Source organism: Ruditapes philippinarum, unplaced genomic scaffold, assembly GCF_026571515.1.
Source record: "Ruditapes philippinarum isolate M1 unplaced genomic scaffold, ASM2657151v2 ctg693_1_1_1_1, whole genome shotgun sequence".
Lineage (NCBI taxonomy): Eukaryota > Metazoa > Mollusca > Bivalvia > Venerida > Veneridae > Ruditapes > Ruditapes philippinarum.
In genome coordinates, this window is record NW_026865227.1 from 89,581 (window position 1) to 102,500 (window position 12,920).

Below are 12,920 nucleotides of genomic sequence, written 5' to 3' on the forward strand. Positions count from 1 at the left end.
GATTTATATTTTATATAAGATTCAATCTACTTCATTGAATCTTGAAAATAATAATAAAGTCATTGGGAAAAGATTAGCTTTTTTAACCTAAAATTATGAGCAATTGACCTTAAAATAACGATGTAATTGGATTATGGTTAGGAATCAGCTTAATTGAGTTTGTAGGTTAAAGAGTCATAGATAGAATCGAACAGAATAGATATATAAAACGTATCTTAGTCAAGTCCAATACAAATGTATAATGATTAAGGTGATACTTATTACTTATCAAATTACTTGAATACTTAATATTGTCACCGCCCTTTCCCAGACCCTCCCTCTGATTCATTCCTCTACATCCCAATCTTTTTGTTGACCTTTTGATTTATTGTCTTCTTTAATATCCTTGTCGGTATCTAAATTTCAGCTTTGTAGTTTTGTTGAATTTGTCTCCGATGCATTCTCCTTAAATGCCCATTGTACAAACTTTTAATTATCGGTAACATTTACCTTCTGATCTAAAAGCTATTTCAGCTTATACAATGCAACATAATATAACTTAATTCTGTGTAAAAACTTTAAAGAAACTTAAAACTTCATTGACTACTTAAAAGATAACTGAGTTATATAGCTTAAAAGAAGTCCGTTAACAATCCTCCAGAAACCGTCATTTCTTCTTGTCGTACTTGCGTAGTTTCTTGTATGATAATAGTCTTCGGAACAAACAGAAAATGTTGACTCGTTAAAAGCACGCACTTTGTCATTTATCAGTTTCATTGGGTAATTTACAATGTATTCGTTATTTCCAAGAGTGATATTACGGGAAATAATGAAAATTTCTCCGGGTCTTACACGGATGTCATTGCTTGGCAATTGTACCTGGAAAAAGGTAAAGTATTCGACGTACTAATATGAGTTAAAGCAACTAATACTGTCGGCATTGTAGAAAACATGTAAAATTGTAACGATTTTTAAATCGTATATTGATTAAGAAAAACAAATGTACATTTGAAATATGGTCATTGTAGATGACTTGCATTAAATATTGGTAACATACTTACTGATATTATTGGCAATATTCATCAGAATAACATTATTTTCGGAACAAAATTTATTAAAAAGGAATATGCTAATAATATCAAATAGCCCTACTGGTATTCAAAATATAAATCAAAACGGTATTTGAAATAAACGTTATAAGGTAACTTAATATCTGTTGTACAGTTTTTACATAAACATTATCTATACCATTACCTGATTACAAAAGTAAGGCTTCTTCAGGTTAATACCAACGTATTTAAAATCGGAGACACTAGTTGGACCTTCTGCTAATTTTGTGTACAAAGCATTGTCAGCCGGAGCTTCTGTGAAAGTAGATTTTCCATCTGGCGGCCATTTTGTCTTTCTTGCCTGTCCATCTTGAATATATACATTGTATTTATCAAAATACGAATCGAATCTATAAACTTTGTTCCACAATTTAACCTCCCAGACGCCAGTAGCACATTTATGGAATAAAGGAATAATAACGGATGGATCCATCCCAGTGTAATAATCAAAAGATTTCCAAACTCTTGCAATGAGTGACGTTACATATCTTGATGTTTCGTTTCCATTTGCCTTTTGATTTATTGTATTCACCGAGGTGGAATAAAACAGTTCAACACTTGAAATCCTTACTTTACGGCATGGTACTTTCAACAACATTAATGGCCTTCGTCGCTCCTCGTGTCCAAGTAATAGCAGATCTGTTTCAGCTAGCATGGTTCCAGTTTTTGGTAGAAGCTTGATTTGAATCATCGCCCATGGGGCAAACCACTTCAATGCAAAATAAGTGCAACCATTTGGAGTTCGAAACATTCCTTCTGGGCAGTAAATCGGCTGACACATATCCTGAAAATAAAGAAAGCTTGGGGTATATTTTCTTTTTCATTTTCTTTTTCAATTTGTGATTGTTATATACAATTTCAAATTTAACTACAAAAAATGTATAAGAAAAAAGCAAATTTACTAGAAACATGAATAAATTTATTTAGATAACCCAATAGGATTTGATGGCGCAAAATTTAGTTACCAGTTCTTATTTTAGAAACTAAAAAAAACAAGCTTCCATTACGTTTTTAATTAAAGACAGAAGGAATGTCATTTGCAACAGTTTTACTTTGTTGAATGAAAAATGGACCCCATGCATACAACTATCATTGGAAATTTGAAGAAAACAAAAGCATGCACGAGAGTACAAATAAAAAATCTAACAAACAGTTTCTTTTAAGTATTTACATTTTAATACCTTTATTTCTTCATAAGGATCACAATATAATTTAGTTATCATCAAATCCTTTGCCGTTTGCATGTCAGACATGTCGAGAATATCTATAACTTCTTTGTTTAAAAGCATTGTCAATTTAGGAATTCCAGGTTCTTTCATTGAGGCCCGTTCACATGTTGTACCAATATATTTGACTTCCATTCCAGTACAAAGTTGACAGGCGACATTGTCGAAAATTTTACCGTAGGTACTACGATAAGTTGAACGGAGATGCTTACACGTGTAGGACCACACATTGCTCAAATCGCACTTTTCAACAGCAACAGTTTTCTTATAACAGCGTTTGTCAGACCAATTTTCATTTATAGGCGGAACATAAAGGTAGGTTCCTAAGTGATTATTCAAACTAATCGGAATGCTATGATCAAGCGAGTCTAAATGTTGAAAGGCAGGTCTGTATAAATAATTCCAAGCTTTTGTCTTGTACATGTTTACTGAATTACACATTGCACACTCTTTGTTTATGAATATAACACTTTTATCAAAGTTGGAAACAGGTGCAAATGTGGATTTTCCATGACTGTCGGTATAATTACATCGCCTTCTTATATCAGTATCAACTTTATCGAAGTTACAACTTTGAACCATAAGATAACCGTTCTTCATCACATCCGTTTGCACATAATTATTTACTCTGACGACTGCATCAACACAAGCAACTTTCCCTCTTGCTTCAAGTTTATACTGGTCGAGGTCTTCAAAACAACAGTCTAAACTTAATCCACAATCTTTGTCACAAGAGCACGAAGAACAACATGAAACAAGATTTTCTCCGCTCAACACTCGCGAGGCAGGTTTGTTGCAGATGTGCGCATAGGGACATAAGTCGTAAACTATTTCCGGTATATGAGTGTCGTTTGGGTGCAGCGCCAGCACAATTTTGAACATTACTATATTCAGTAACAATTTCCATAATATCCAAGCTGATGTCATTTTCATATTTTTTCCTGGGGAGTATCTTATCTAGATAAAAAAGGAAAAAACCTTATTTCCTTCGTATTTTCACAAGTACATCTTATTAAAAATTTCTTCAAATATCGATCTTAATTAAGTCTGATACAAATAATGAATGTAGTTTAGTTAGTTCTATATTCAAATTGCAATTTCCTAGAGAGAAGAACCTCCAATGCTCTGTCACACTTTAATCAAGTATAATAGAGCAACCTATTCAAAAAGCTACATTATTTATTATCCACGCCCTAAGATATCATTTTATAGGATTCAATTAGTTTCTATGAAAAACGCTAGCCAATCATTGATGAGAAATCTAGATTTCTCAAGAAAATGAATATTTTACTGATAAGTATAATATCATAGCATCTAATAAAGTCGTCAGACATTAAGAGCCGCATAAATTAATAACAGATAATTAAATGACAAGCACTATAGGTAATTCAACGAGCACAGTATTGATTTTAATAATAATGCTTTTAAGTATTGTGGCATTGTTGTTTTTAACTAAACTAAACTTCCTATTTATTTAGTATTGTGCATATGATTAGTCTGGACAAGGCAGTCTTTTTATTACATTGTACTAAGATAAATATGCATCGATATTGAAAGAAAATGCAAACGTTTTGAACTGATCTAGCTTATTTCCTTATCCTTTATGAATATGAATCTTAAAGGAGATGACTACCATGAGCTATTGTACATGTAGCTCTCGGTCCAATTCCTTTCTGCTTAAATTGTAAATTATTAACATGTATATATACCTTGAATAAAAATATGTTTAAACCAATGAATCTTACTTTCACAGAATATGTTTATGGTTGTTTTCGTAATTGCATCTTTTTTCTTGTTTTATTCTTACATTTTTTTTACAAAAAAGTTTCATCATATGTAATCATATTTGTTACAAATCATTTTATGAGAGGGTGCATAATTAATGTTCTTTCTTATTATTAAATTATGAAGCAAATATTTATATAAATTGTTGTTTTTTTCGAAGTCGAGTGTTATAAACGCACATTCCGTTGGGTCCTGCATACAAATGCCTCACTAAGGAAATCTATCTGTACAAAAAATACATAATGGTTTACAGAATCTCTAAAGAACGCCCAAAACAACAATAAAATTGAAAAAAAAAATGTTGCAGTCTTAGTCTGATTGAGCCTGTTCATGGAAAGTAATGGAAAGTGCAATGTACTGTCAACGCCTCCTAGCACCGGATTTACATTCAAAATTTAAACATTAAAATGGTGAAATTTTGAAATAAGAAAGATCCGTAGATGTGATATTTAATGTGACTCGCACTGCCATTTCATTAAAAGCGGCGTACGGTCTCAATCAAATTACGGAAATGAAATGTTAATTGAGATTTTTTTATAACGTGAGAACATTACAACATTCATACTCACGGTATACTGAAGGTGAAAACTACCGTTTGTATGTGTAAATCATTACTTTTAATTGCAACCACCTGCATGTAGGTATATTTTATTTAGTGGTGTACAACCATAAAAATGCCGCTGTACAACTATAATACCGAATACTGGAAAATAGTCAATCTGTCACGTGATTTTGATCATGTGATGTTTTATTTGTCAAGATGGCTGACAGGGGGAGGTCTGTCAACATTGTATAAAAATTGTCGATTTCACAGAGACAATGATTAAGACAGCATTCACAATTTTGAAATTTTAAAATATTTGTCAAAGTTATATCAGACCACTTCATGCCTGCTAACTCGTGTCCTCCGATAGTGTAAACACTGCCTGTTACGTCAAAAAATATTCTGCCATTTCTGGTTTTAGGAATGAGCGACAGGCCAAAATTCCAACTTATTGCACTACGCATTGAAATATTGTACTATTTTTGTATGGGCAATATCTGCCAGAATCTACCCTTGGCACATCAAACAACCATTTAATTTTATATAGGGCTATATAACCTACAATCTTTGACAGACACAATTGTTTCCATTGATCTAAAGCTCTGCATACATGTAGTTGAATGACAGACTATTCTCTCCCTTACCAGTTCCTCTCCCTGACGGTTCTCTCCCTAACCGTTTCCTCCCCTGATGGTTCTCTCCCAAATTTGAAATATGCAGACAGTTCTCCCCCCATTTTTTTTATAAGTTATCATTTTTATCACTTACTGTAATCTAAAATATTTCTTAATGAAGATTATTTAAAGAATGTGTTTGATATTAACAGCATTTTATGTTTTATGTTAATTAGCTGAAAAGTGTTCGTAAATTTAACACCTTTTTTCAGTATTTTAATCCTATCAACACCTTCATTGTGAGAGATATAGATTATTGGACAATGATTGGACACCTGTAATTATGTTAAGGTCTAGCTTGTAAATACTTATTCATCAATGCCTTTTTACAACTATTTTAATCTAATCAACACCTTGATTCTTGTGTAATGAATTAATAACCATCTCAATTATCACTGACAGCAAACCTAACGCATGTGTGTATTGAACTCCTTTTTTCATTCTACAAAAGTATGAAATTTAGCAATTATAATTCATTTATCATTTTTTGTTTATAAATTTCATATTTATTTATTAAAAAATAAAAATATCTTATGATTATCCTAATCAGGTTAATTATTCATTACTTATTTTCAATGGCAAAACACATTAAAAAGTATACATTACATCTAATTTAAAAAATCAGAATAATTAACTAATATGCTAAAAAAAGTTTTTCTAATTTAATTTATATCAATTGAAAATAAAGTTACCAATTTATTAAACATCTAAATAATTCATTAAAGTATTTCTCTCTCTAATATATATATATCATTCTATAATAAACTTAGCCTACCCATTAATGATTTATTTAACATCTAAAGACTAAACACTTCAGTAAAATCTTTTTTTTTCCTAATATATATCAATGATTGAATTATAAACTTACCCATTTATTTATCATCTAAATACTTTAATAATAATGTAATAATAAAAATAAGAATGGGGAGGAACTGTCTGCTTATTTGCAAATATGCAGACGGTTCTCCCCCAAAATAGGGAGAGAACCGTCAGGGAGGAAACGTCAGGGGAGGAACTGGAAAGGGAGAGAATAGTCTGACTACCCATGTAGTTTTACATTGTATCTTGTACATTGTATATTTATCTGTCACATATGATTATATTTTGACATAACTGTTCAATTGACTTAAATAAACCTGTGATTTTTCATATTTCAATTATTTTTTTCAGGCGAGGTGATGCAGTGTTTTTTATCTATGACCATAACATGTTAAAGAAGGAGGAAGATGATTTGAAAGATGCTATACTTTTCTTTACACCTGATAATGTATGACATTGATTTACAATTTACAAGTTTTGAAACTTTTCATTATCATTTGAACCTATTGAGTATTCATATGTTCAAATGGACCCTATTTGTGATTGGAAGTTTACTTCTCATATATATTTCTATGTCGATGAAAATTATAATACTTGTGACTAAATCATGAAGATTTAAATGTCACTTAAGTTATAACTTACATGCAGTTGAGATAATTCAATTTTTTTATCAAAGAGTTTTAACTTGCCGATTTGAGTAATTATGCTACTGTTAATAATGGCCTTATATTTTATAAATGTTTTGTGTGAATCAATATATCTCATAAACCATTTAAAGTACATATACATGTATTCAAACAAAACTTAACACAAATTCATTTCTTCCAGATAATAAATTAATGATAAATCCAAGGGCAGTTAAAGCCAATGTATTTGTATTTAGCAATTTAGAAATATATCTTTAATAGATTTAACCAAAATAAAAAATTTGGTATGCAATTTCATTCGATAGCTTGTGTCTTATAAAAACACAGTGGTACAGCTTTTTGTAATGAGCTGTTCGGTTAGCTCAGTAGGTAGAGTGTTGGACTGTGAATCGTGTGACACGGGTTCAATTCCAGGACAGAGCAGGTCACTTTCATTGTGATTGATCATGAAATAATTTCTACAGTCATTTGTACTGTACCTCTGTTTTGGCATGTACAGAGGTTGCAGTTCCTTGCGGAAAGGAATCCAAGAGTCACTGGTCCAATTCTTGGGCCAGGCAAAATTTCTGCATGACCATTGATCCTGGACATTGAATGTAATGGTCATTTGTCTCTCACAGCTGATTTGAGTAATAGTTAGTTACTTGTGGAGAAATTGGTAATATGATACTAGTTTGATATCCAGGAAAGCCAGTAAAATGGACCAATAGCAAAAATATGACTAAAAACTTGTTAAAATGGGTGTTACATAATACATGTAACTGAAGTGCTGGGAGCAGAACCATAACGAGATTGTTAACATTTCAGTATAGCATTGATGACCAATGTGCTCTTTGTGGACAGTTGATGGGCATTTCCGAGTTTCTTCAGGTAACATTAAGCAGATCTGCACCTCGTGTTTTCCGGTTTGAGCATGATAAATTTGCTTTGAAGAGGACTGGAGCATATACTTTTGTAAGCATGGAAATAATTTTTTTCAAGAAATATTCTTACATTTATTTATATTGTTTATGTAAAGTTATTCAAATGGCTAAAAAATTGCAAAATTTTGTTATGATTTGTGTTATTAAAGTTCTTACTGGTTCTATATTGCATCAGGAACTCTGAAACAAAAGCTAGGGCTTCAATTTCAGCAAAAAGATAACTGTACTTAGCAATACTTTAATGAAAAAATATCGACAATGTAAATAAAAAACTGTAAGATAGTTGGATGGTATATTGAATAATATTCATTTTCTGAACTTTTGTGTCCATGGTAACTCAGCTATGTGTGCAAAACTTTAATTTTTCATTTTAATATCTCAAAAATTGAAAGTGGAAAGCTCCAAAGGTGAAAGCTGGTGTTGTCCATTTATAGAAAATATCAGCAGGTTAAGTGTTAACTGTGAGGGTGCCTTATTGATGTTAGTCTAAAAAAATAATTATTTTATATATTGCAGTGTTTGAAAGGTGGAAGTTTTATACCTGACTCTTTATTGTTCACACAGTTGACATCACTATATGAGACTTTCATAACATACCATGGCAGTATAGATAGTCTTAAATTGGTGAGTAATGAAATTTAGTACACATGTTACTATAAATAGTAACATAATACTCAAGAATTGGTACTGCGTGTCTGCGTATAGTAACACATTGCTTGTGTTTTCAACTTTTCATGGATTTATGTCTATTATACTAACTAAGTTTTTCAAACCATTGTTACTACTTAACATGTTACTATAAATAGTAACAAAATACTCAAGAATTGGTACTGCGTGTCTGCGTATAGTAACACAATGCTCATGTTTATTGTGACCGCTTTACGTGTATTACATTTCACTAAGTTTTAGAACCATTGTTACTACATAATACATGTAATTATTATGTTATTAAGCACAAACATTTCCCAAATAATTTTCTATTTCAGAGATGTAAAGAATCAGTTACAGGGTTTCTACAGGAGTTAGGAAATATTTGGAGAACCATTCTTCAAGTGTCAAAAGTTTTCCGTGGATACACTCTAGAACAGACATTCCAATCTGTTCCATATATTGAACTTCCTAAGGTAACTAATTTTTAGAATAAACTTGAATTACCATTTCTGTCAAAATAAATTTTCTTTCAGAATATTTTCTTTTTTCTGTACTTGCCTTGATATAAGTCATTGTTCATAATCATGGTACTTGGTAAAGGTCCTCATTCCCATACATGTGAACTTTTTTTTATGGTAAAGTGGGTGATTTTAGAAATTGCAATAAACAAAGAATTAAGTTCTGAGATCAAAAATAGGGAGATTTCTTTAATTTGTGAAAATACCCCTTATTTTAAGAAAAATCTTTGAAAATATGGCTGCAGAAAGTGGGAGTCTCCCGCTAAAAGTGGGAGAGTTCACATGTATGCATTCCTAGTTAAGTCTTTAAGACTCCCTGAAATGGAGAGACTTTCACAAAATCAGAACAGTTTTTCTAACATGCAAGACTTTTTTTTATAAACAACACAAGTTGCAAATATTCATCTGAATTTAATACACTTATTATAATTTACGAATTAAAAATGCTTGCCACGGATATGTGTTTTCCAATGGTTTCAAGTTATTGGTTATTAAAACAAACAAAATCATCTTTAAGACTGCAAAAAAAGCATGTTACTCTTGGAATTCTCAATTTTTTTAAAGGTTTCTGCTTTCTAAAGATTTACTGTAATTGGTTTTACTTTATATTTTACAGAGCGGCTCACATCTGTTCCTGCAAGCATCACATCTTTTACAATCTAGCCAAAGGAGACCGTATGTTTTAGCTGGGACTATACTTTACAAAAATGGGTACATTTATGCTTTTTTTTACTTTCTTTAAAAAAATATATTGTTTTTGGATTTAAAATTTAAGATTAGACTTAAACACTTTACTTCTTCCTGATTATACTATAAGAAAAAATGTTCTTTAACAACAAAAACATTGCATGTAGACTGAGTCTGTCATAATTATATTTTTAAACTCAGTTTTGATTATACAAAGCATATCTCATAGTATGTTTATAACAAATGTTAATCTTTGACATGACTAAATCTATTTGTTGATATGATGTGAAATTGTAAATTCCTTTGTTAAGTTGTGGTCCACAGATAAAATCTAAAATGTATTGTTATCTTCCAATATCTTTTTAGGAAATTTAAAAAAGAAAATATGTAAATAAATGAAAACAACAACAACTTTAGTATGACATTTTTATCACAATACAAATAAAAATTCTACTGATAACAGACAGTCAAATTTAGCTTTATAATTTTCCTTTTTAACCAGGTTTTCCGAAGGAAAAAACTGGTTATTAGATTAAGGTATGTCGGCGGGGCGGGCGGGCGGGCGGATGGGCGGACGGGCGGGCGTAAACAATTTCTTCTGTGCGCAACTCCTCCTACATTTCTCAACGGATTTTGACCAAACTTTCACAGAAGCTTTGTCATCAAGTGCCCTGGCGCATATTGTCGGGGTTTTGCGATTAGATAATATTTGACCTAATTATGGCCCTTTGTTTTTTTTCCTTATATAAAATATATAGTGAACAATTTCTTCTGTGCGCAACTCCTCCTACATTTCTCAACGGATTTTGACCAAACTTTCTCAGAAGCTTTGTCATCAAGTGCCCTGACACATATTGCCAGTGTTTTGCGATTGGTATATATTTGACCTAATTATGGCCCTTTGTTTTTTTTCCTTATATAGAATATAATAGTGAACAATTTCTTCTGTGCGCAACTCCTCCTACATTTTCTCAACGGATTTTGACCAAACTTTCACAGAAGCTTTGTCATCAAGTGCCCTGGCGCATATTGTCGGGGTTTTGCGATTAGATAATATTTGACCTAATTATGGCCCTTTGTTTTTTTTCCTTATATAAAATATATAGTGAACAATTTCTTCTGTGCGCAACTCCTCCTACATTTCTCAACGGATTTTGACCAAACTTTCTCAGAAGCTTTGTCATCAAGTGCCCTGACACATATTGCCAGGGTTTTGCGATTGGTATATATTTGACCTAATTATGGCCCTTTGTTTTTTTTTTCCTTATATAGAATATATAGTGAACAATTTCTTCTGTGCGCAACTCCTCCTACATTTCTCAACGGATTTTGACCAAACTTTCTTAGAAGCTTTGTTATCAAGTGCCTGGCACATATTGTCGGGTTTTGTGATTGGATAATATTTGACCGAATTATGGCCCTTTGTATATTTTTTTCCTTATACAGAATATATAGAGAACAATTTCTTCTGTGCTTAACTCCTCCTACATTTCTCAACGGATTTTGACCAAACTTTCTTAGAAGCTTTGTTTTCAAGTGCCTGGCACATATTGTCGGGGTTTTGTGATTGGATAATATTTGACCGAATTATGGCCCTTTGTATATTTTTTCCTTATACAGAATATATAGTGAACAATTTCTACAGTGCGCAACTTCTCCTACATTTCTCAATGGATTTTGACCAAAACTTTCACAGAAGCTTTGTCATCAAGTGCCCTGGCGCTCACTAAATTCCCATGTTTCTTCAAGACATCATTCAAGTATTTTTTTAAAATTGTGAACAAACTTTTCTTGATATCGCACAAAACACCACACGCCAATATTGTTGACAAAAGAAAATGACAAGAGACGCAAAAATGTAAAAATTAAGCAAAAATAAAGTACTGTTTACCTTTCTAAAACATTTGGGAAAAAAAGGCGAATAGACAACATAAAATTTCTCAATCATTTTTGTTTGAGGAATATTAAAAAAGCCATAATTCCTCCTAAAAGTTCAATTAAAAACAAATGCCCCTTCATGACAAAGCTTCTGTGAAATATTTTGCTGAAAACCTGGTTGCATCGCATTGCGATGTTCCTTGTTTTCTTTATATTGGTGGTTGGAATTTCAGTAAAAAGTTGTGTAGCAACTTGCCAGCTTAACTGGTGGAGACAGACTTCATGTGCCCATCCATGCATTATTTTATGCACAAGCAGGCACCTGAGTAGAACTACCAGCGTTCTGTAAGCTAGATGAACAGCTTCTTTACATGAAGGAATCCAAAGTGCCTTGATACCTTTTACATAAAAAAGTTAAACAAATTGTTAGTAATATATTCTGATTTTCAGGGTTTTGAGTACACAGTTGCCACCAAAGTTGACAAAACATTTAATCTACCTACAGAATCAGGCAAGTATGGCATCCATGATTTTATCATTCCTTATCTTTTGTATTGAATAATTCTTCTTTTTTTTGCATTAGAGTATGCATAGAAAAGTAAACATACTTATTTTGATAAACTAATTTATTCATTCAATTTATGACTGTAGAAATTTCTATGAAACTTGCCTGTCTCAAGATGAATGCCTACATGAGGAAATAAAGCTGTTGTTTTTTTATTAAAAAAATCAAACCTGAGAAAAATATTATAAAAGTTGAAAAATGAATTTGTAAGAAGTATGCACAATAAATGTGACACTACCGGTATGTTTATGATTGTAATATTTACCAGGCCTAGCTATAGGTCAAGGGTGACCACAGGGAGTATGCATTCATTATAACATTCCACTTCATTCTAGAATGAAGATTTTTTTTTAATTCTAAAATTCTGTTATATTTTATTTTAGGTTTCTCATATCCTGCGAAAAACAGGTAAATTGTTTATCCATGCAATTTTTTTTCACAAAAATCTTCAATAATACTTTGTACTTTTTGGATTATAAAAGCATTTTGTATGTGTTTTTGTAAAAAAAATTAATAAACTTCTTCCATGGTCATAAGGGATTTCAATATCAAAATATTGATATGCAAGTTGTACTGGCTTTATACTGATGGCAAAAGCACAAATGAGCCGCGTCATGACAAAACCAACATAGTGGGTTTGCGACCAGCATGAATCCAGACCAGCCTGCGCATCCACGCAGTCTGCTCAGGATCCACGCTGTTCGCTATCAGTTTCTCTACATGTTAAAGGGTTTGTAAGCAAACAGCATGGATCCTGATCAGACTGCGCGGATGCGCAGGCTGGTCTGGATCCATGCTGGTCGCAAACCCATTATGTTGGTTTTGTTGTGACGCGGCTCAAATAACTTTCAGTTTCAGCATTATCTTATATACTCATTATTCTACAAAGATAAAGATTACAGGGTCAACATTCCT

The 12,920-nt window shown here is 31.9% G+C and overlaps 2 protein-coding genes across 2 annotated transcripts in view; one reads left to right on the forward strand and one right to left on the reverse strand.

Moving 5' to 3' along the window:
* Positions 1 to 567: 567 nt before the first annotated feature.
* LOC132728298 (uncharacterized) lies at positions 568 to 1,875 on the reverse strand. The gene is made up of 2 exons (XM_060713931.1): positions 1,234 to 1,875; positions 568 to 858 (listed from the first exon to the last, which is right to left on the reverse strand). The coding sequence occupies exons 1-2, from the start codon at positions 1,867 to 1,869 to the stop codon at positions 583 to 585; spliced, it is 912 nt and encodes a 303-aa protein (XP_060569914.1). The 5' UTR covers positions 1,870 to 1,875; the 3' UTR covers positions 568 to 582.
* A 2,950-nt stretch (positions 1,876 to 4,825) lies between these two features.
* LOC132728272 (uncharacterized) overlaps positions 4,826 to 12,920 on the forward strand; it is a 19,574-nt gene continuing 11,479 nt past the window's right edge. Inside the window, exons 1-8 of the mRNA XM_060713889.1 lie at positions 4,826 to 4,876; positions 6,488 to 6,584; positions 7,591 to 7,737; positions 8,223 to 8,330; positions 8,693 to 8,830; positions 9,492 to 9,586; positions 11,891 to 11,999; positions 12,389 to 12,413. Coding sequence (XP_060569872.1) covers positions 4,860 to 4,876; positions 6,488 to 6,584; positions 7,591 to 7,737; positions 8,223 to 8,330; positions 8,693 to 8,830; positions 9,492 to 9,586; positions 11,891 to 11,999; positions 12,389 to 12,413 — 736 coding nt within the window. The 5' untranslated portion in view covers positions 4,826 to 4,859. The remainder of the gene's footprint in view (positions 4,877 to 6,487; positions 6,585 to 7,590; positions 7,738 to 8,222; positions 8,331 to 8,692; positions 8,831 to 9,491; positions 9,587 to 11,890; positions 12,000 to 12,388; positions 12,414 to 12,920) is intronic.

Bases quoted from the DNA above. Each gene is read 5' to 3' on its own strand.
- LOC132728298 (XM_060713931.1), bottom strand. From the start codon at position 1,869: ATGTGTCAGCCGATTTACTGCCCAGAAGGAATGTTTCGAACTCCAAAT. The intron at 859-1,233 runs GTAATGGTATAG...ACCTTTTTCCAG, and splicing joins AGCCTTACTTTTGTAATCAG to GTACAATTGCCAAGCAATGA.